At 36.4% G+C, this 21,666-nt stretch overlaps 1 protein-coding gene across 4 annotated transcripts in view; it reads right to left on the bottom strand.

The window, feature by feature from the left end:
• The window catches only part of CPNE3 (copine 3), a 55,352-nt gene that overhangs the window by 20,134 nt on the left and 13,552 nt on the right, over nt 1-21,666 (bottom strand). For all 4 annotated transcript variants that reach the window (XM_042973021.1, XM_042973018.1, XM_042973020.1 and 1 more), the window contains 6 exons: nt 13,251-13,390; nt 12,791-12,970; nt 11,021-11,095; nt 9,884-9,955; nt 4,791-4,874; nt 2,094-2,183 (listed from right to left, as the gene is read on the bottom strand). In XM_042973021.1, the coding sequence (XP_042828955.1) occupies nt 2,094-2,183; nt 4,791-4,874; nt 9,884-9,955; nt 11,021-11,095; nt 12,791-12,970; nt 13,251-13,382 (633 nt within the window). In that variant the 5' untranslated portion in view covers nt 13,383-13,390. The remainder of the gene's footprint in view (nt 1-2,093; nt 2,184-4,790; nt 4,875-9,883; nt 9,956-11,020; nt 11,096-12,790; nt 12,971-13,250; nt 13,391-21,666) is intronic.

Here is a 21,666-nt window from a genome sequence, read left to right as displayed (position 1 = left end):
GCAAAGAAATAGAGAACTAAAGAAAGACAGTCATGATATGGCAAACCAAATTGTGTACAGTTAAAACAAACTGAGAAACTTTTAAGAACGGAAGACATTCATCAGAGAAAGCTCATAAAATCAGTTTACTTACTATAATAAAATAGCCCTGTAAGCATGCCACTGTGTGCAAAAGAAAGTTTAAAAAACATTGTTTCATTGTTAACATATTATTATAAGCAACCGGTTATGTTTTAGGCATTTTTCCCCCAGGCTTTCCTGTTTCTCAGAGCTAATAAAGTATCAACTTACTATTTTTTTTAATCTTTATTTATTTTTGAGAGAGACAGAGAGAGTGACTATAAGCAGGGGAGGGGCAGAGAGAGAAAGGGAGATACAGAATCCGAGGCAGGCTCCAGGCTCTGAGCTATCAGCACAGATCCAGATGCAGGGCTCGAACTCATGGACCACAAGATCATGACCTGAGCCAAAGTTGGACACTCAATCGACTAAGCCACCCAGGTGGGTGCCCCTCAACTTACTATTTTTAATGTGAAATGCAAAAGTTTAATATGACAATAGAAAGTAATTTTTAAAACTACTGTTCTATTTATTTGTTACCTAAATTTTCACTGCTGTTTGAAATACAACATAAATCATACTTATATTGATTTTCAATGTTTATTTATTTATTTATTTTGAAGGTGGAGGGGCACAGAGAGAGGAAAAGAGAGAATCCCAAGCAGGCTCTACCCTATCAGCACAGAGTCCAATGTGGGGAACTCACGATCCGTGAGATCATGACCTGAGGAGAAATAAAGAGTCGGCGCTTAACCAATTGAGCCACCCAAGTGCCTCTATATTGATTTCTGAAGTTCTCTGTCAACTGAGGACAAATTTTTACAGAGCTAAGGAATGAAACTGTTTTCAATGTAACAGTATCTATTCTATGTATAATGGTTTATAAAACTTCTACTTTCATTAATTTAATCCTTCCTTTCTTTTGTAACATAGACATTATTTTCTCTATTATATAAATGAAGAAGTCAGATGACCTCCCCAAGATCCCTTATCTGGTTGAAAGCCTAAGTCAAGACTTGAACTATAGCCTGACACAAAATCCAGTGTTCCATGCCATCACCTTTCCTGTTTTTACCATATTCATTACCAAAGGAAAAATAAAACAAAAACACCCACTTCAGTTTGCTGACTCTAAACACAAGAGACTTCTATCTGGAATCTTATGTAAAGAGACTCTAGGGGTGCCTCATTTGCTCAGTAGGTTAAGTGTCCAACTTTGGCTCAGGTCATGATCTCATGGTTTGTGAGTTTGAGCCCTGCATCAGGCTCTGTGCTGACAGCTCAGAGCCTGGAGCCTGCTTTGGATTCTGTGTCTCCCTCTCTCTCTGCCCCTCCTCTACCCCCTCACAGTCAGTCTCTGTCTCTCAAAAATAAATAAAACTTAAAAAAAAAACAAGAGACTCTAGTAAAATATGTCTTAAAAATAATAAATATTTTCTGTTAAATAGCTATAAATTAAACCATTAAAAAAAAATTCTTAGTCACCTGCTGCTACTCCCTGTACCCACCCTGCTCTCCTAACACTTTATACTAAAGCTATCTAAAAGTTTTCAATGAATACTATCTTGCTCTGAAAATAAGCGATGGAAAATGCCACCACTATTCTCTTTTGCTGCTCCTCTCTGCTATAGGGGGAAGCTTTGGGTTTTTAGTTAAAGTAACATCTGCTTTTATCCACAAGGGCCATACCAAAGTCAAAGATTGCAGTTAAAGGTTTCTATTTGCAGAGCAAATGAATCTTATTAAAAGGAGGAAAGATTTAAATTGGACATTCTATTTTTTAAAATGAAGAGTAAAATAAAAATCACAATGTTTGAATTAAGCATTAGGTCAACATATCAGTCAAACATATCTACTCCTTTGAACTATTTACTTACCAGAGACATTTCTATTTTAGTATTCCTAAATAAAAATACAATTCAATCCTTACAGGTATCTATTATATCATTAACTTTTATTAAATACTATCTAATCTATTAGTTTTATGAAAGACGTATGTGTGTATAAATAACATCCACATAAATTCAAATTACCTTGATAGTTTTGTCCATATCTCCATAGCACAGGGAGTTAAGAGAGATTTTAAAAGGCCTCCAAACAGGATTCAAGTTATTTTTAATAACCTGTAAAGATTCCAAGACTAGTTAGAAAAATATTCAGTTCATTAACATTTTCCCTTCCTTTTCCTAGATTCTTGCTATACTCTCACAATCATCCTTCACCTCTTCACCCAGTCAACTTTTTCAATGAGAAACTTAGGTAGGACAATATTATACAATTGTTATAAGAAAAATGTGACAGATACATTCTGAGAAAAGAAAAAAACTACTTGGAAAATTTATTTTACCCATCACAAGGTACATTTAGAAACTACTGATTGTTGATTCTGTTGGAAACCAGGGTTTTCATTGCAGGACATAGAAGATTCAAATTTGGAATAAAAAAAGGATGAGAAAGAATCTGGGTTGGACTTGAATTGAAAAAATAGTCTAAATTGATGATTTAAAATTGTTATAAATATACATACACATAATAAACAGATATACACAAATACACATTTCCTAGCTCTGTCCATTGAAAAGACCTAAATGCAATGACATCTGGGTAGCAATGAGTACATCTAGCACTACTCTCTTAAGGGTTGATAGGGGGTGGGAGGGAGGGGTGGGTGGGTGATGGGTATTGAGGAGGGCACCTTTTGGGATGAGCACTGGGTGTTGTATGGAAACCAATTTGACAATAAATTTCATATATTGAAAAAAAATTATTTATTTATTTTTAATTTACATCCAAGTTAGTATATGGTGCAACAATGATTTCAGGAGTAGATTCCTTAATAGCACTACTGTCTTAAAGGAACTGGGTTCCTCCAGAGAAATGGCTCATTCTGGACCTGGGATAGGGTGAGCACAAGGTGACCTGAGAATATACTTTAATATAAAATAAGAGAATGAAGGGTGCCTGGCTGGCTCAGTCTGAAGAGCATATGACTCCTGATCTGGGGGTAATGAGTTTGAGCCCCACATTGGTGTAGACACTACTAAAAAGTAAATAAATAAATAAATAAATAAATAAATAAATAAATAAATAAATAAACTTAAAAAAAACATAAATATGGGGCACCTGGGTGGCTCAGTTGGTTAAGCATTCAACTTTGGCTTAGGTCATGATCTTGTGGTTCTTGAGTTCAAGCCCCGCTCAGGCTGTGCTGACAAGACAGAGTCACCTGCTTCAGATTCTATGTGTCCCTCGCTCTCTGCCCCTCCCCTGTTCATTCTCTCTCTCTTTCTCTCTCTCTCTCAAAAATAAACATTAAAAAATTTTTAAAAATTAAAAACAGTAAACATAAATAAATAAATAAATAAATAAATAAATAAATAAAGTAATGCTTAAAGACTAATGGGGTCATGTTAAAAGAACCCAGGAGCCTTTTGACATCACTCTCCCTGGTCAAACTTGGATTAATTTGAACTGCAAAAATAATGACCATAATGATTTGTGACACAAATACGCTGCTATAAAAGTCATGAGTCTATAATGATACTAAAAATAAAAAAAGGATGTGGGAGAGGAGAGATGAAAGAAGAGTATCTGCTATTATATGTAAAGGGATAAAAGATTTAGGAAAAAATCACTATTTTATAACCCCTAATATAAAAATTGATTCAGGATGGATCATCACTGGACAGGTGATATGCTAAAGAACAATTTATTCGTTCAGTCTCAAAGTATCACACCATAGATCACTTATTAATTACAAAGTTTAAAAAATGGGACTTTATCATAGTAAGATCTGGTGGTCACCAGCTTAACCAAGTAGAACAAGGTTGGCAACATCAATACTGGACAACTTGATACTATGGGTCCCTTGATGATGCAAAGCAAGATGCACACATAATGTTCTTGATGGAAATGTTTGATTTGGATACAATCGTAAGGAAACAAAAGACTCAGAATGTTGGACATACTAGCCTTGATTATTCAGGAGATTCAATGGCATGAAGAAAGATATAAGGCAGATAGGGAGAAGAATCGTATATACTGGGAACATAAGAACCCAATGCAAAATGTGAACCTTGAATTGATCCTGGACAAAACTATACACACACACACACACACACAGATTTGTGTGTGTGTGTGTGTGTGTGTGTGTGTGTGTGTGATGTGTGAGACAACTGGGGAAATCTGAAGTTAAAGGATATACTGGGTGATATTATAAATCCATATTAATTCTCTCAAGTGTAGTTGTGTAGGAGAATGCCCTTGTTCTTGAGAAATACCTGTTGTAGTATTAAGGTGAAGGGAATTGATATCTGAAGCCTACATTAGGACAGCTTTGCAAATGGGAACTATTTGTGTGCATGGGTGCATGCATGTGTGTGTGTGTGTGTGTGTGTGTGTGTGTGTGTGTAAGTGAGAGAGAAAGAACACACATACAGATATGACCAGTTGGTAAGTCTAGGTGAAGGATACACAGGTATACATTTTAGTGCTTTTTACAGGGTCTTAAATATTTCAAAATAAAAATTTTGCTAATAATTCAGCATAGTAGCACTTCCTCATGAAAAGAAGAAAAAAAATGAAAAAAATGAGTATGTTGATCTTGCATCTCTGTCTATATATGTCTGAACTCAGATTGATATTTTTATAAATATAAAATTTTTTAAAATTTAGATTACTAGAATTCCAACAGAAACCTCAACTCTACTTTTTCAAATTCAGATACTCACCTCTGTTCGATGAACCATTAGCCAGTTTCCATCAGATGTCTGCTTGTGGAATTCCAGGTATGGATCTGACTTTCCAAATAGATCCTACATTAAAAAAAAAGAAATCAATTCTTCTCCTTTGAAACCATGTAAAACCATACTTTATACATGTTACGTGTTAGCAATATCAAAAGTCTAACTCCATAGTACAGATATATACAGCACAGTACAGTAGTAAATACAAATCCCATCACCTTACTCATGAACTTATAAATTTGCTGATGTCTATAAGGGGAACTATTAAGGCATTTGTGATAAATGCTCATAATCCTATGTATCACAACTTCACTTCTCAAAAAACATGAGAACATTGCTATAAAATATAATGAACAACAGGACCCATAATCAATAAAATATGTTTTGGGCTTGTTTTCATTATTAACAGTATTCATTTGCATAGCACTGAATAGTTTGATATAAATGCCATCCCAAACATTAGTCATACTATATGAAGGGCAGAGCAGTTATCAGCAATAAAATGGATTCAGAGAGGTTAAATAACTTTGCCAAGATCACACATCTAATTTAATTGATGGATCTGAGTCTTGACTTTATATCTTATCCTTCTATGTCCAACACTCTCTCCCCAATTCCACACATTTCTTTACATACATAAGGGAGTAGAGGTAAATATGTAGAGTGCATAATAGAATTATTTCAAGGGTACAAAATACATCTTCTTTTTCCTCTGTAATTCACCACAGCACCTGTATAATGCTGACGCACACTGAGTGTTCAAAAATACCCTTATCGCTATCCTCAACATAAACACACACACACACACACACACACACACACACACACACAGATAAAATTCTGGAAGAATGACCAAATCACTCACAGAGGTCAAACTTAAGCAGAGATTATAAATGATTTTGTTTTCTCATTTTTGTTTGTTTTCATTTTGAAATTTCCATACTCCTTAGAATATATTACTTATTATTTGTCAAAATGAAAAGACACCTGTTATATCAGGATCTCTTTACTTTTTTAAATTTTTTTAATGTTTATTTATTTTTGAGAGAGAGAGAGAGAGAGAGAGAGAGAGACACAGCATGAGCGGGGGAGGGTCAGAGAGAGAGGGAGATGGAGAATCTGAAGCAGGCTCCAGGCTCTGAGCTGTCAGCACAGAGCCCGATGCTGGGCTTGAACTCACAAACAGTGAGATCATGACCTGAGCCAAAGCTGGACACCTAACCGACTGAGCCACCCAGGAGCCCCAAAAAGACACCTGTTAACTCCACAGTAATGTATGCAGTTAATGTCCTTGAACTGAGCATTTTCTGAGTCCTAAATTAACCTCAGTATTATATTAAGAACTAAGATAATGTTACTTCCCTCCTCAGCAGTTCAATGTCAAGCAAGTAACATATTTGGTATAGTCAAAAATATAAACACAAGGGTGCCTGGCTGGCTTAGTCTAAAGAACATGTGACTCTTGACCTTGGGGTCATGAGTTTGAGCCCCATGTTGAGTGAGAATACTTAAATAAATAAACTTTTAATATATATATGGGTATATAAACACAAAGGCTATGCAGAACTTTTAAAATTTAACCTTATCACTAAGAAGAGTCTTAAGAATCAGGGGCGACTGTGTGGCTCAGTCATTTAAGCATCCAACTTTTGGTTTTGGCTCAGGTCATGATCTCAAGGTTCGTGGGACGGAGCCCTGCATCGGGGTCTGTGCTGACAGCATGGAACCTGCTTGGGATGCTCTCTCTCTTCCCCTCCCCTGCTTGCCCATATGTGCATACTCTCCCTCTCTCAAAATAAATAAATAAACTCTAAAAAAGAATCAGTGTAATAAGTCTCTCTGTGAACCATTTTATAATAGCACTTTAGAAAAGTTAACTTTCTAAAAACACATTAATGTACCCTGTCTGGCCTATCTTAGAAATAAACCTATGAGAAGGGCAGAATCATTATCATTCTGAAGGTTAGACAACAAATGTTGTTTGAAAGTTCATGAAGTTGTCAGTAGTAGAATTAAAAGAAGAATTATTAGTTCCTGACTCAGACCTCCATAACATGTTAAGTGATGAAAGCAAGGTGGAGGAAGTGTGTATATGTACATAATATATATATATATATATATATATATATATATACACACACACACATATATATACACACATATATACACACACATATATATGTATGTATGTTACAGTTACCCAAGGCCTGGGGGTAGGGAATATAAATACAAATACATACATACATACACACATACATACCTATCTATATGGACATATCAATAGACACACATATACATATGTGTATACACAGAGACACATAAATTACATAAACATACACACACACAAAAATCTTAGATTTTTTTATAAAATTAAACAATTAAACCATAGAACAAATTTAAAAAAATTACTACCTACCAAGAAGAAAAAAGAAAAAAGAGTGGATGGGGAAAGATGCTAAATTTCTTGAATATATCTAATAATATAGATTTGGCTTTGGAACCATATAAATCTTTTACATAATTATAAAAGAAAGTTAAATTTTTAAAAATTGAAAATAATCCCTAAATTTCAAAAGCAAAATTCAATTGTGTGTCATTGTGATAGAATAATAACTAAAAGATTTCTTTAAACCAAAAGAATTTGAATATACAACCCATGTAGAATATATAACCCTAAAAACAAAAACAACTTCAAAGAGGGGTGCCTGGCTGGCTCAGTTAGTAGAGCATGCAGTTCTTGATCTCAGGGTCATGAGTTCAAGCTACACATTGGGTATAGAGATTATATATGTCAATCGATTAATCAATCAATAAAATTTTAAAAAAGAATTTCAAGGGGCGCCTGGGTGGCTCGGTTGGTTAAGCGTCCGACTTCGGCTCAGGTCGTGATCTCATGGTTCGTGGGTTCAAGCCCCGCAACAGGATCTGTGCTAATATCTCAGAGCCTGGAGCCTGCTCCTCCTCCACTCATGTTCTGTGTGTGTGTGTGTGTGTGTCTCTCTCTCAAAAATAAACATTAAAAAAAAATTTTTTTAAAGAATTTCAAAGAAAGCTCAAACTGTTTCCAGTAAAAATATTGTTAAAGATAATGTGGATAATTTTATTCTGAAACTATTAGATATTATAAAAGGCACAACAGAGAAACAGTTATGTTAACATCCTTACGAAATGAGATTTTCAGCGTAAGAGACAGGAGGTGTAAATACAGAATTAAAGAAGTAAAACCCTGTAATTCTCTATCTGAACTGGAAATAGCTGTATAAATTTATGATTTAGTTTTTCTTTTAAAAACAAAAACAAAACCAAAACAGTCTTTCCTCTGTCTACTAAAAAGCCTTAGAAACAATAAGTGGCAATAATCAACAATAAGCACCCCTAGCACCAGACTGGTCTCTAAACAACAATTTCCACTAAAACATAATAAGGCTTCTTTTAATCTGCCAGTCTGGGGAAGAAATTAGATAAAATAATCCTGGAACATCTTGTCATGCCACAGAACAAGGAAGCTATCCAAAGATTCCTGGAGATATGCCAATTGACTTCAGGAACAAATTTAAAGAGATTCCCAAAGGCCAAAGTTAAGATAATTTAAGCATCAATAAAAGTTCACTGATAAAGAGCTCATATAATACTAAAAATAAAAAACAACAAACAAATCCTCATTGTCACATTTAGAGGATGATAGGGAACCAACTTATTCTGAGAAATTGTATATATTGGGGGGGAAAATCAAACATTTTAATTTGCTTCCTGTACAATAATATCTCAGAATAAATAAATACCCAATGTGGGTAAGAATACTTCTCTTTATGGAACTATCCTCATTAATAAATGAAGAAGCAATGATAGAGTGAGAATCTCACTATTTAAAGGACTCTTAATAAAATAATATATCTAGGTAGCACAGTTATCATCAATGTTCACTAACATCCCAAAAAGACAGAACTCAACAATGTGAGCCTCCTGATGTAATGCCACCACCTATGAAACTGCCGTAACAAAATACCATCAAAATATCATCAGATCATTCCTCTAGATTCAATCACCAGCTTATATAAATCAGGAAATAAAGGTGGAGAGATAAACATGTTAAATGATACCACAAGTATTTAATCAGCTATATGCAGAATGTTAAAACATCTATAGGATAAAGGAGTCAGTTCTTTATTGAATAAATTGCATGATGGATGGATGGATGGATGGATGGATGGATGGATGGATGGGATGAAGGGAGAAAATGAGGGGGAATAATGGAAAGAGGGAGGAAGGAAATAAAAGAAAGGGGGAATTTATGGATTAAAAAAGACTTAAAACATACCAACCAATTATAATGTTAAAAGAGTCTTTGGAGATACACCAGAATATTTACAGATGAAATGATATGATGTCTGGGAGGAGAGAAGGTAGATAGGGGTGGAGATAAAACAAAATTGGCCCTGAGTTAGAAGTGTTGAAGATGGGTTATGGGGACATGCAGATGTTTTTTAAATGCTGTTCTTTGCATGTTTAATTTTCTCCAAAATAAAAATAGTTCCTGACTACTAGTCTAAGATGTTTACAAAGTGAATTGTAAGGTAAATGCAAATGATAAAAACTTGATTGGATTATGTAATTAGGTATAAAAATCACTCAAAGAATTATACTCATTCATGCCATAGACTAAGTTGTTGTGTTATTATGTACTGGTACTCCTCCTTCATTTAAAAAAAAAAAACAAAAACATTGACTTTTGGAGGCAAAGAGGAAAATCCATAATTAACAGAACATAAAATTTTTCCTTCTTTCCCTAAAGTAATCCAACAACACTCTCTCAAATATCTTTTACAATAACATTAATGCTTTTATTAACTCTTCTTTTAAGATAGACAAACCCTTTGATAACATCTAGAGGAAAGAGGTTAAGGAAAATGGATTATGCTTAAAAATAGACTGAAAAGCAGAATTTGGAAGTAACTAAATACTAAGTGATGTTCAGATGATGGACTTCATAATGCTAATTGCATTATTATTTTTTTCAAAAAGGAATCAATGTGAGGCAAAACATGATATCCTTGTGGAAATGTGCATCAACTACTCACCTTATTGTCCAGTTTTCTTGCCTCCATTTCAAATAAGACCACTCTGTTATCCTTTATTTCTTCAGCTGAAATCTATAAGTGGATTTCATTAGGTAAGTGAAAGACAATATTTTTTAGGGGTTCTGATAAACTTAGGAAGTACTGATTGATTGTTATTGTGAGTAAATCATACCTAGAGAACACTTTAAATTGAACTTTAAACTGAACTATCAGATCAATAATTTTCATCCAATGTAACTGAAAAACTGTTCTACTTAAAAACAAATTCCAGGCTATCATGACCCCAAGGGCAATAAAGCTAACTACTGTAATGCTCTCTGTCCCACAGAAGTCAACACCCCAAAGACACTTAACATTCTTCTGTCTCAGGAAATTTAAACCAGAGCAACAGTTGTGTGGTGAAATGTACTTGACAAGGACAATAACCCTCAAACATGGCCTCTCAGGGAGCCAGCCTTCTATTCTTGGATAAAGTTCAAAACTACTGCTCCAGGCAGTGATAACCTGGACAGGAACTCTGGAAGATAATTATCCTTTTCTATTATTTAGAGGTACTTATTTAAAGTGTAGCATTATATAATTTGAAGTCTAAAACAGTATAAACCATATACTCATTTGCCTAGGACCAATAATCAGCAATGGAAAAATCTGAGTGGACGGATGGGTTGCAGAGTGCAAGCACAAAAAAGATGGTTAAGAGTTGAGAGGCTCAATGGGCATGGCATGATATAGAACCGTTTGGAATAAAATCCATTATGCAAAGTTTCTGTCCTATTAAGGGAACTATGTTTGCTTGTAGAGGGTCAAACTGGTCCGTTCAGATGATTAAGTTGTTTCTCTCTAGCTTGGGAATTTACACTTCCATGGGGGAGAGGCAAGCATCACCAAGGTGCACCTGATTCCATGGGCAACACAAAAGACTCAAAGAAAGAATTCCCACACTGCATTTTTCTCCTTCTTTTTTGACCCAATACATTTCCCATTTTGTGATCATTATAAGGCAAGTGCCAATGAAGGGCAACATTCAAGATCAAATGATAAAAGCACGGCTACAGAGTATTTGTCTGGTATGTATAGTTTCAGCATGTCCTATCATGCTAAATGTTTTCAGGCAAAAGACACATATCTTATTCTTACCGTAATGGTCCCTTTCCCCGCAGGTTTGCCATTTTTAAGCACCAGTGGTCGAGTTAGCCTCTTACTGGACACAATCTGTTAAAATTGGAAAGTGATACAAAGAGCTATTTCACTTCAACATGTAAATTTTTAAGCTGAACGGTTTGAAAAAAGAGTTGAGTATAAAGTAGACTTAAATCATTACATATGGAAACTAAGTCAATTCCTTAAAGACTGAGAGATTATAAAACACATCTATTTATTTAAAACCCACTGGAAAAGATTTCCATGGAGCCAATCCTGACAGATACAATCTTCCCAACCACTAGTTTCTTTATCAACTACTTCAAAGTTTAACTGCTTCCCTGTAATGGAAAAAGAGGGCCAGATTCTCTTCACATACACTAATCACTGACCTGAAAACCCTGTAGGTAAGAGGTGGGCCTCAGAACACTCAAAAATGGGATTCAATTTTTCAACTGACACATAACTTTGATATAACCCCCACAAAATATCATTTTGATAAGCAAACCATAAAAGGCTCTTAAATACAGGAACAACCTTAGGGTTGAAGGGGTGACGGGCATTAAGGAGGGCTCTTTTCGGGATGAGCACTGGGTGTGATATGTAAGAGATGAATCACTGGGTTCTACTCCTGAAGCCAAGACTACACTGTATGTTAACTAACTTGAATATAAATTTAAAAAAAAAAGGAAATTAAAACTGAAAAAAAATATATCATTTTGATTAAAACAATATAGTACTCTCAAACAGAACATCTCTGAAATTCATCATAATTTTAGCTACAATGTGATTTTTTTTCCAAAAAATAACTACTTTAATTTCTTCTTTGATACTATTCATTAAAGTTTTAGAAAACCAACCAGCTTTTGTCCTTGAGAATAGGAAATACCAAGATCCACAAACAATTCAACACTGAAAAATAAATAAATCTAAGCAATATATGTCACCCACTGAAAAACAATGGCTGCTCCCTCCTGAGATCTTTCCAGCTGTTTTGCAAATGGTCATGATCTCTCCCTAGAAGTCAGACTCTGAGCTAGGAGCTAAATAGTGAGCCTACAGACATACCTGTACCCTGATAAAATCTGTCATATACTGGAAAGATGGATAATTAAGCAACTATAATACAATGTGGTGGATGTTAAGACAGAAGCAGTAGAGAGTACCAGCTGAGATTAGGGTTGTGCTCCAAACTACTCAAGGTGTTCAGAGGATGCTTACTAGGGGAGGAAGGCTTACACTGATGTACCTAATGTTTAGGAAGAGCAAGCCAGGTAGAGGGATGGTGTTGGGCCATCGGGGATCTAGTGGGCCCAGTCACATTAGTTAGAACATCAGAGAAGTTGATGTTACTTTGAAAGCGTTTATGACTTAAACATAAGAACAAAACTGTACTGAAATATGTAAATAGGAAACCTGTAAATAGTACACAAAGCAGCTAGAGCAATGGTATTACTTACTGAAATGCTGAAATGACAAACTAAACATGTCTAAAAAAAAAAGGAAAAGAAACACCCCAACGCAAAAGAATTAATGGGCTCTGCCAAAAACACACAGTTCCTGCCCTTATGAAAAATAAGATTAAATTATATAATGTTCAAACCAAATATATATATATATATATATATATATATATATGAACCAGGGCTTTAAAGTGATTACATGTTTTTCAACTCTAAAAATTAAACTAATGAGCACTTATCAAAAATGCCCAATTCTCTGGTTAAAATTTAGATGCAAGATAGTACAACAGCTAATTATACTCACTTGTCCAAGGGTACATTCAAATTCTCCTAGGAAGTCATCATCACTCAGCACGACAGTTTTGTTGTCAATGTCATAAATCCCAAATTTCAATTTCTGAACCACTTCAAAGTAGTAATCAATAATAAATGTCTTGGAAAATGTGGGATTCAAGCAATTCTTAATCCTTTCTGTGCGATCAACCTATACTCCCCCCAAGACAAAAAGTTTCTTCAGATCAAAATGCACTCACATTTTAGCATCTTACTGTCCTACAGGTAACTAGATATAGGCATACTGGATAGGTAAAGGAAGTTTCTATACAGAGATGAAAAATTCCGCAATCAAGGACAAACTTGCCTAAAAAAACTGCATTAAGAGATTGTTAATTTTAAATTGTTATTATTTTAACAATTCAAATAAGCACTTCACATTATCAAAAGAGCAATTCAGATTGCTTTTCATCTACAGAATTTAACATTACCTCATACCACTGTTGACCACTCGTATTCAAAAATAACACACATAAGGGGTCCGACTTTGACCCTACATCCATATCCAAAAGATTGTCACAGGAAATGCTCAGTTGCACCTTTGTAACGCATTGGGCAGCCATCTCTCGAGCTGTGAGAAAACCAAGGAAATGAGAAAGCCAATGAAATGGTGCCTTTAAGAAGTACGTGCACGCTCAATGAAATAGTGGAATTCTTAGGACAAACTGTCAGAATAGGATCACAGAATAAACTTGCTAGAATATGACTGTTAATATATGCTCCTTGCCAATTCAGATGGCTATTAGCTCATCCCAGTGATGTTGCTTTAGTCAGATTCTCTTGCTGGGATGAAACTAATTTACTGTATGACAATAAGATGCAGCTTTTAAGATGGCCAATAAAACATACTAATCTTTTCACTTTATTAAAAGTTTTACCATTCAGAAAAAGTCCAAGCAAGTATAATCTTGATCCTTCAGTTAAACATGGTATTCAGCTGAAACACAAGATAGATTAAACTACAACCTTTATCTTTATTTATTTAGCAAGATACTGAGTGAGGTATTTTATTTTCAAAGAATTTCAGGAGCACCCGGCCGGTGCAGCTGGTAGAACGTGCAACTCTTGATCTCAGGGTTGTGGGTTCAAGCCCCATGCTGGGTGTAGAGACTGCTTAAAAATAAAATCTTTTTGGGGGGCGCCTGGGTGGCTCAGTCAGTTCAGCATCTGACTTCAGCTCAGGTCATGATCTCGCGATCCGTGAGTTCGAGCCCCATGTCAGGCGCTATGCTGACAGCTCAGAGCCTGGAGCCCACTTCAGATTCTGTCTCTCTCTCTCTCTCTCTCTGTCCTACCCTGCTCGTGCTCTGTCTCTGTCTCAAGGATAAATAAAATAAAATCTTTTTTAAAAGAAGAATTCTATCTAAAAGTCAAACCTGGAGAATAAAAGACCCCAAGTACCCCCTCCACTCCCTATCCCATCCCCATACATTTTACAGCAGTAGTTCTCAATCTTGGCTGCTTATTGGAATAACCTGGGAAGTTTTCAAAGCGACTGATGCTAGAGTCCCACCGAAAGAGATAAGGGTGCAACCTGGGCATCAGCTTCTTGGATGACTCTAACATGTAGGCAAGGTTGGCAAACCCACTCTTCCACAGACAGCATCCAGCAAACAGGCATGGCCTAACTTTCCTCAAGACTTGCTGAGGAATACCACAGTTAACCTAGCTTTCACACACCCCTCCCCACTCCAACCTCCAATCAATATATGAAGATGACTGGGGACAGAGTGGAATACTTGGGAGCTGGCCTTGAGAGGTGATGATATGTTGAGGGTAAGCTGCCTTCTTCCCTGAACCCAGGGAAAGAAAGAAACTGTAGGTTTCACCAAGAAAAAGAAACAGGCATTGCATTCCTTGGTTGAAAGTTCACTTAGCCAACTGTCTAAGAGTACAGTGCAGGTTGATGGTGGTAGGACAGGTTCTGGAGGTAGGACAGTAAGATGTAGTATTTAATGCCCTTGACCTCCACTTTGAGATGAGCTGACATTCTGGGACAACAGGGACAAATCCACTCATCATCCTGTTATACTTAAACAGGATATCTGTGCTGTACAAAATGCTTAATCAGGTCTAAAATGATAAGGATTACTATGAGAAGAGCCCTTTGGCAATGTCAAAAACAACTTATGTCTCATGGAAACTCATTAATTGCTCTAATGGACGCTCTCAAAATTGTAGGTATCCTCAATGTGTGCCAAAAATCAATATCAGCATTTAATATTCCTAAATTAAAGAAGAATGAGAATGAGGTAGGTTTCATACTCTTGGTAGCTAGGAATTCCTTTTAAAAGCGATGCTATATGTGTATACCTTCACTTGGAAGAGAATTATTCCTTAATAAGAAACAAAATTCACATATTTCCAATTCACCTACTAAGTATCCTATTTTGTAAAATAAAACTACTATAAAGTCATATTTCTTTTTTTTTTTTTTTGCCAGGTTACCTATTATTGAGTGCCAAAATACACAGTGCTGACAATATGCGCCAAAGATATCAAGATAAAGGAGAAATCACTGAAGCAGACAGAGAATTAACAGTATCAAGAGTGTGGATGAGACTTCATTCTCCAGGCTTTGAAGGACTCCATTAGGTGAAGAGGGAGACAGCATAGAAGTAGAAAAGAACCAAGACATTAGAAGACACAGTGAGGATGCCTCACTGTGTGTCACAGAAGTGAGCATCCACATTGGGGGAAACCAGGCTGGACAGGTAGGAGGGGTGAGTTTAGGGTCACCTGAGAGCCAGCTGAAGGATTTGGGGGGTGGGCAAGAAGGTGCTACTGATAGTTCTCAAACTAGGGATGGCAGGATGAAATGGCTTCTTTTAAAATGTCACTTGTGTCAAATCTCTTCTAATTCTACAGTATCTTAGAATTTAGAACATGATACCCATAAGGTCTTTATATCTAGCAATCCATGGATACAGAATTCACGAAAATTAGCATGTCTCCACACCATCTAATTCAGAAGATTAGCTATTTCCTTTTGGAAATACGCACAATGTTAAAGAGCATTTGCAATGATAGCATGAATACAATCATCATTCCTTTACAGTTTGATTTGTGAAAAAAGAAAAAGTGCTAAAAATATAGTAAGAGGCAAGAAGAAACTGATAGGAAAAAAGAGATACCACCAAACACAAAAGCACAGAGACAATGGTCCAGTTACTTTGAACTTATCCAAATCCATGAAGTCTCTGGCATATTGACACTGGGGCCTCATCCTCAGTCTCTTCTTCCTTGGATTCTCCATCCTTGACTTTTCTTCGTCTCCTATTCCAACCCTTCATCCTCCTCCCCTCCAAGAAACCGTGAGCATCCCTTCAGGCTCTGTCACCTCCTGATGTCATGTCTACCTTTACTTCTTTTCCCTCTCAAGGCTTCAGGCATCCACTTGGCATATAGTACTCCCCAAACCTACATCCTTCAGCCTTGTCCCTATACACAATTACCTTTTCCCTATTCTACATCTACTGTATTCGGCCCTGAAGACCCTTGACTTGTCCCTTCCTCTTCATTCCCCCATAGGACAGGCTCTGGAATCAGACAGCTGAGTTCTCATCTGGATCCCACCAGTGACTTTATCTGTGATCTCAGGCAAGAGCCTTAACCTGCATATAACTTCTCAGTTTCTTCATCTACAAAATGAAAATAATAACTGTCCCTTCCTCATATAGTTGTTGTGGGGACTGAATGAATGAAGATATTTAAACAGTGCCTAGTACATAGTAAGTGTTCAAAAGTTGCTTTTATTATTATTATTATTATTATTATTATTATTATTAATTTTAGAACTACCTCCCCCCAGATTCTGATCTCCTCCAGTGTATCCCATGTTTTATATTTTTTTACTATTCTATTCTGAGATGATTTCCCTAATTATTCCAACCTACACCAAGTCCCTCATTTGAATTCCTGCTGCACTAATAGTAACAGATAACTACAGTATAGGAACAAGATCAAATTTGAAGGAATGCATACCTGGGTTGAATCCTGCATCTGGTGATAGCTGCATGACCGCATATAAATTACTTAAATGTTTTGAGCCTAGATTTCCTCATTAGTGAAAATGGAGATACCCCAAGGAAACTTATAAATCTGGAATGTGCCAGCCATCTTGCTCTTCATATCTAACATAGAATCTATGGAATAAATATTACTTATATAATTTTTCCTTTTGCATAAGGTAGTTTAGAGTCTTGTAAATTGTATGTCAGCAGTACCCAGGATAATGCAGTACCCTGTGGACAGACTTAGAATGAACAAGGATTTCTAAAGCTTCTGAAGAACATGTAGTGTAACCAGAAAGCCCTCAAATTTCCAAGGATGGGGACACAGAAAATACAGACCATATCTGTGTGTGAAGTTAGTCTCACAGCAAAGAGACACAACACAACAGAGGAGCATTATTTTTTTCCCTAACAATGCTCATACAAGAGCTACAAAACCAACATGCCAGACACACCTGATTATGTAGTAAATTGTTGACAGTTACATAACTTAATTGCTGTTGGGACACAAATTTCCTCTATTAGCAGCATTCCCCCATGAAAAAGACTCTGAATGCAGCCTCATTTTTATCTAGAAACTCATTATGACTGAATGACAAATGGAAGAAACTACATAAACAATCAGGTCTGGAACCTTGTTAATAGCAACATTCATGAAGATGCTCTTTTCATTTCCTTTCTATGTCATTATCCAGCACATGATACACAACTTTAAAAAGAGCAATAAGATATTCTTTTATGATGGAAGAAAATAAAGCAAATGTTTTGTACCCTTTGAGGATGGGAAATAGGAGATTTGGCTGGGATAAGTGACCAGGCAGAAGAATGTGTGTGTACAACTAACGAGTAATTTTTGTATTTTACTACCCAAAAAGTAGGATGATAGAAAAGACAGAAACAGCCCCTAGGAGTGGACAACAGCTTCTCTATTATACAGATTCTTTACCAGAGAATCGTTTGGTTTCTAAATGCAAATAACCCCCAAAAACACTAAACCCATCAACCATTCTCCTGGTCACCCTAACTTTCCTGAATCAATTATTTATTTTGAAAGAGAGAAAGAGAGTGCAAGTGGGGGAGGGACAGAGAGAGGGGGGAGACAGAGAATCCCAAGCAGGTTCCACGCTGTCAGCATGGAGCCTGACGTGGGGCTCAGTCCCATGAACCGTGGGATCATGACCTGAGCTGAAACCAAGAGTCAGATGCTTAGCCGACTTAACCACCCAGGCGCTCCTCACTTCTGACATTTTTTAAAAAAATCATTACTGACTATCCAGGGCCTAGTCCAATTAGCTACACCTGGAATTCATGGCTTTGTCTACATCTGCCCCCAGCCTGCCCATCTGAGTTCTTTAAGATCCATTTCAAATGACACTTTCTCCATAAAGCTGTTGCTGATACCCACCTAAAGTACATAACTACCGACTAAAGTAGTTATGTACTGACACTTTTTTCTTTCACTATTGTTACTTGTATGCATGGCTCATCACCCTTTTTATCTACTGTGAGCTGAAGACAGACACCCATGTTTTACTGCTTCCTCTTCATCCTGAAGCAGGATATCTGGCACAGGTTTTTCATGGCAGAAATAGCTGTAGCTTTGGAGTCAGTATGCTTGGTTCAAATTTGCTTCCTCTTGTTAATTTGGGTGTGTCAGCTTTACCAAATTATGTCTGAACCTCAATGCCTTCATCTATAAAGTGGGGATAAAAAATTACCAGACAATTTTGGTTTGTAGGACACTCAGCATTTTGAAATATTCTATGAATGGTAGCAATTATTTTATTGACTGCTCAAATATTTTAATTGACTGTCTAAGCATCAATGGCTTATTATTCAATATTAAGACATAAAACACCTTTCTCATCCTTGTTTATAAAGAACTTCTTAAGGGCTCCTAGGTGATTCAGTCAGTTAAGCATCAGACTCTTGATTTTGGCTCAGGTCATGATCTCACAGTTTGTGGGTTTGAGCCCTGCATCGGCCTCTGTGCTGTCAGCATGCTTGGGATTGTCTCCTCCCTCCCTCTCAAAATAAATGAATATTTTTTAAAATAAAGTTTAAAAAAAATAAAGAAGTTCTTAGAAGAATAATAAAAGAATGCCTAGGATTTACACAAAATTAATTTGCCAAGCAATCAGGCTTTATTATAGATAAGTGTTAATTTTCCTAAATCCTCTCAGAAGAGTTTGTTTACCTGAATAACTGCCTAGTTGGTGTATGGGGGAGAGGGGACAGAGCCAGTGGCAGTGACTCATTATTTGTCCTGTAACAATGGGGAGGGAGAAGTCAATGCCCACCCACCAATGTCTTTAGTACACTTCACTCTTTAGCTACCAAATGAGAAGGCTGGCAACATTACAAAGTTCTCAAAGGTTCCTTCTGGTTCTAATACGATGATTCACTAAATGGTATACATATTGCATCCTGGATGACCTACAATGAAAGCAAGCAGGGTAACCTTGGGGCAGCTGGAATGGGGCCCAGCAACATCAGCAGTACACAGCCCATGCAGTGTTTCTCCAATTGTGTGGCTCAGAACAGTTATAAGTGTCCCTCTCAACCCACACCCCCCAAAAGTGGGAGAAGGGTAATATGGCAATAAGTCTAAGAGCTGCTACACCTCTTGGAGATCCCAGGTCAAATCAACAAGTGTTTACATTAAGAGGTTATTGTGCACCCACTCTCATGTTAAGGACAGCGGGGACTTGATACAGCAAAAGAAGACCTTGGAGCTCATTATAATCATACTGGGGAGATCCATTCATTCAACAATTATTCACTGAATATCTTCTATGTGTTCTAAATGGGGTAAGGGAAGAATGCAACGCAAAAGCAGAATGCCTAGCTATCTATATATACACAGAAATACACAACATGATAAACCCGCATGGTGCAGACAGGAAGCAGTCAAAGTGCCCTCAGAGCTGGAGAAGAAATCTATAGATTTCTACTTTTACCAAGGCTTAAAACTATGTTCTGTTACAAAAGAATGTGTATTCATGTTGCCACTTGCTACTGGATTTTGGATAGAGAGTGGGAGAGGAGAGAGAGTTAATAAGTACATACAGTTGGATAAATTCTGGTTTTTGCTTTCTACAAATTTTTCAAAATGCTTCCAAATAATATATTCTCAATTTTACGAAAAAACCCTGGTAAATTGGACAGGACAAGGATTACTACTATATGGCAAGAGGTCAATACATCGTAACTACGTGATACATCGTAACTATAATATCTGGATTGCCCCAGAATATGTTAACAATATTCAGCACATTGTTAACTTCCAAACAACACATAGTGTGTATTAGAAAAAAAAAATTCCCCAAAAGTTTAAATTACTTGCCCAAGATAAACAAGCTGATAAGTAACAAGGCCAGCATAAGATCCCAGATCTGTCTGCTCTCGTGCCAGATGCCCTGGGAGCACTAAAGCCTGCAATTAATCATTACTTAGTATAACAGCAATAGTCTCTAATTAATTTCCCAATAGCTTTTTAGTTAGTATATCAAATGTAAATATTCAGTCTAACACAAATTAATGAACACAATCTTAAAATTAGAAGATTAATATTTAGCCTACAAGTATGATTATCTTTCTTAAACAAAGACAACCAGAATAAACAGTAACGGCCAAATAGTGGAAGAACCGGAATGGTTTGTGTTTACATCACAGCAGGTCCTTTTCCAGACAGCCCATTACGTTGTGAATTACTTAAGGCGAAGAAAGCATTTTCTTCTTGCTAAAGTCTCCACACACACAGATCTACATGGGGGACACAGGATCTCAGTGCTTCCTGAATTAATGCAGCAACATTAATTCTCAGGAATATACATACTGAATATCAAGTGAAAAACTTACATTAAAGGAATTGTACAGTAAGCTTGCCCTGTATTTATTAAGAAAGTGATGCCCACATTTGTTTTTAAACCCTGCAATGGAACACTAGAAATGGGGATAGAGAATTAGAATTAGGTCAAGCACTAAAGCACATAAACAGAGAAAAGGGCATGTTTTCTTTTCAATGTGAAAAAAGGACCAACAGGAGGGTCACTGGACTGGGAGTTGGAGAAGGCGTAAGTAGTTTTGTGTCAGTATACCACTGTGTGCAAGCACTGTAACTTCTCTAGGCTTGGATTTTTCGAGTGTTAATTCTAAGAGTTGAGCCAATCACTTTCAGTAACTTCTAAAGCCTCTTCTAGTGAATGTTCTATGACTAATTTAATTTAGTGAATACAGAACTTGTTCGGGAAGTCGTACTAAAGGCATAGAAAAATAAAAAAGTAGAAAATAGAAAAATTATCAGAACCTAAAAGGGAAACGGAAGGAAAAGAACAAAATTTTCCAAATTCAACTTCCATCTCCCACTACCAAAAAAGCTGTTTCTGAAAAAACATATATTTAGATACTTTCCCACCAGTTAGGTACCTTTGCTTGGAACTGTTATTAAATTTCCTGTCCCTGAGTGACTTGAAAAAGTAATGCACATCAACAAAACACAGGGCCCAACCTATTAGGTACATGCAAGATAATAAGGAAGTGAGTTTTACTACCATCCATGGAATCTCACTCCCAGCTCATATCACAGCAGCAAAAGCAATCAGCTTTTGACCACCATTTTTTTTAATGAATTTCCAGATTCTTGAATTATCCTAAATAAAATCCCGATAGCAATACTATTGCTGATACCTGAAGATGCAGAAGTGCAGAAAGATATAAAATATAAAAGTGTTCACACTTGATCACTCTTACTTTAAACACAGAAAGTATATGCTGTTTTAACCCTGTCCTTATTGCTAAAAAGTGAGCAATTAACTAAGGCCCCTTCCTTGAT

The sequence above is a fragment of the Panthera tigris genome, chromosome F2, assembly GCF_018350195.1.
Source record: "Panthera tigris isolate Pti1 chromosome F2, P.tigris_Pti1_mat1.1, whole genome shotgun sequence".
Taxonomy (NCBI): Eukaryota; Metazoa; Chordata; class Mammalia; order Carnivora; family Felidae; genus Panthera; species Panthera tigris.
Note: the sequence above shows the minus strand (reverse complement) of the source record. Positions and strands in the feature narration are given on the sequence as shown.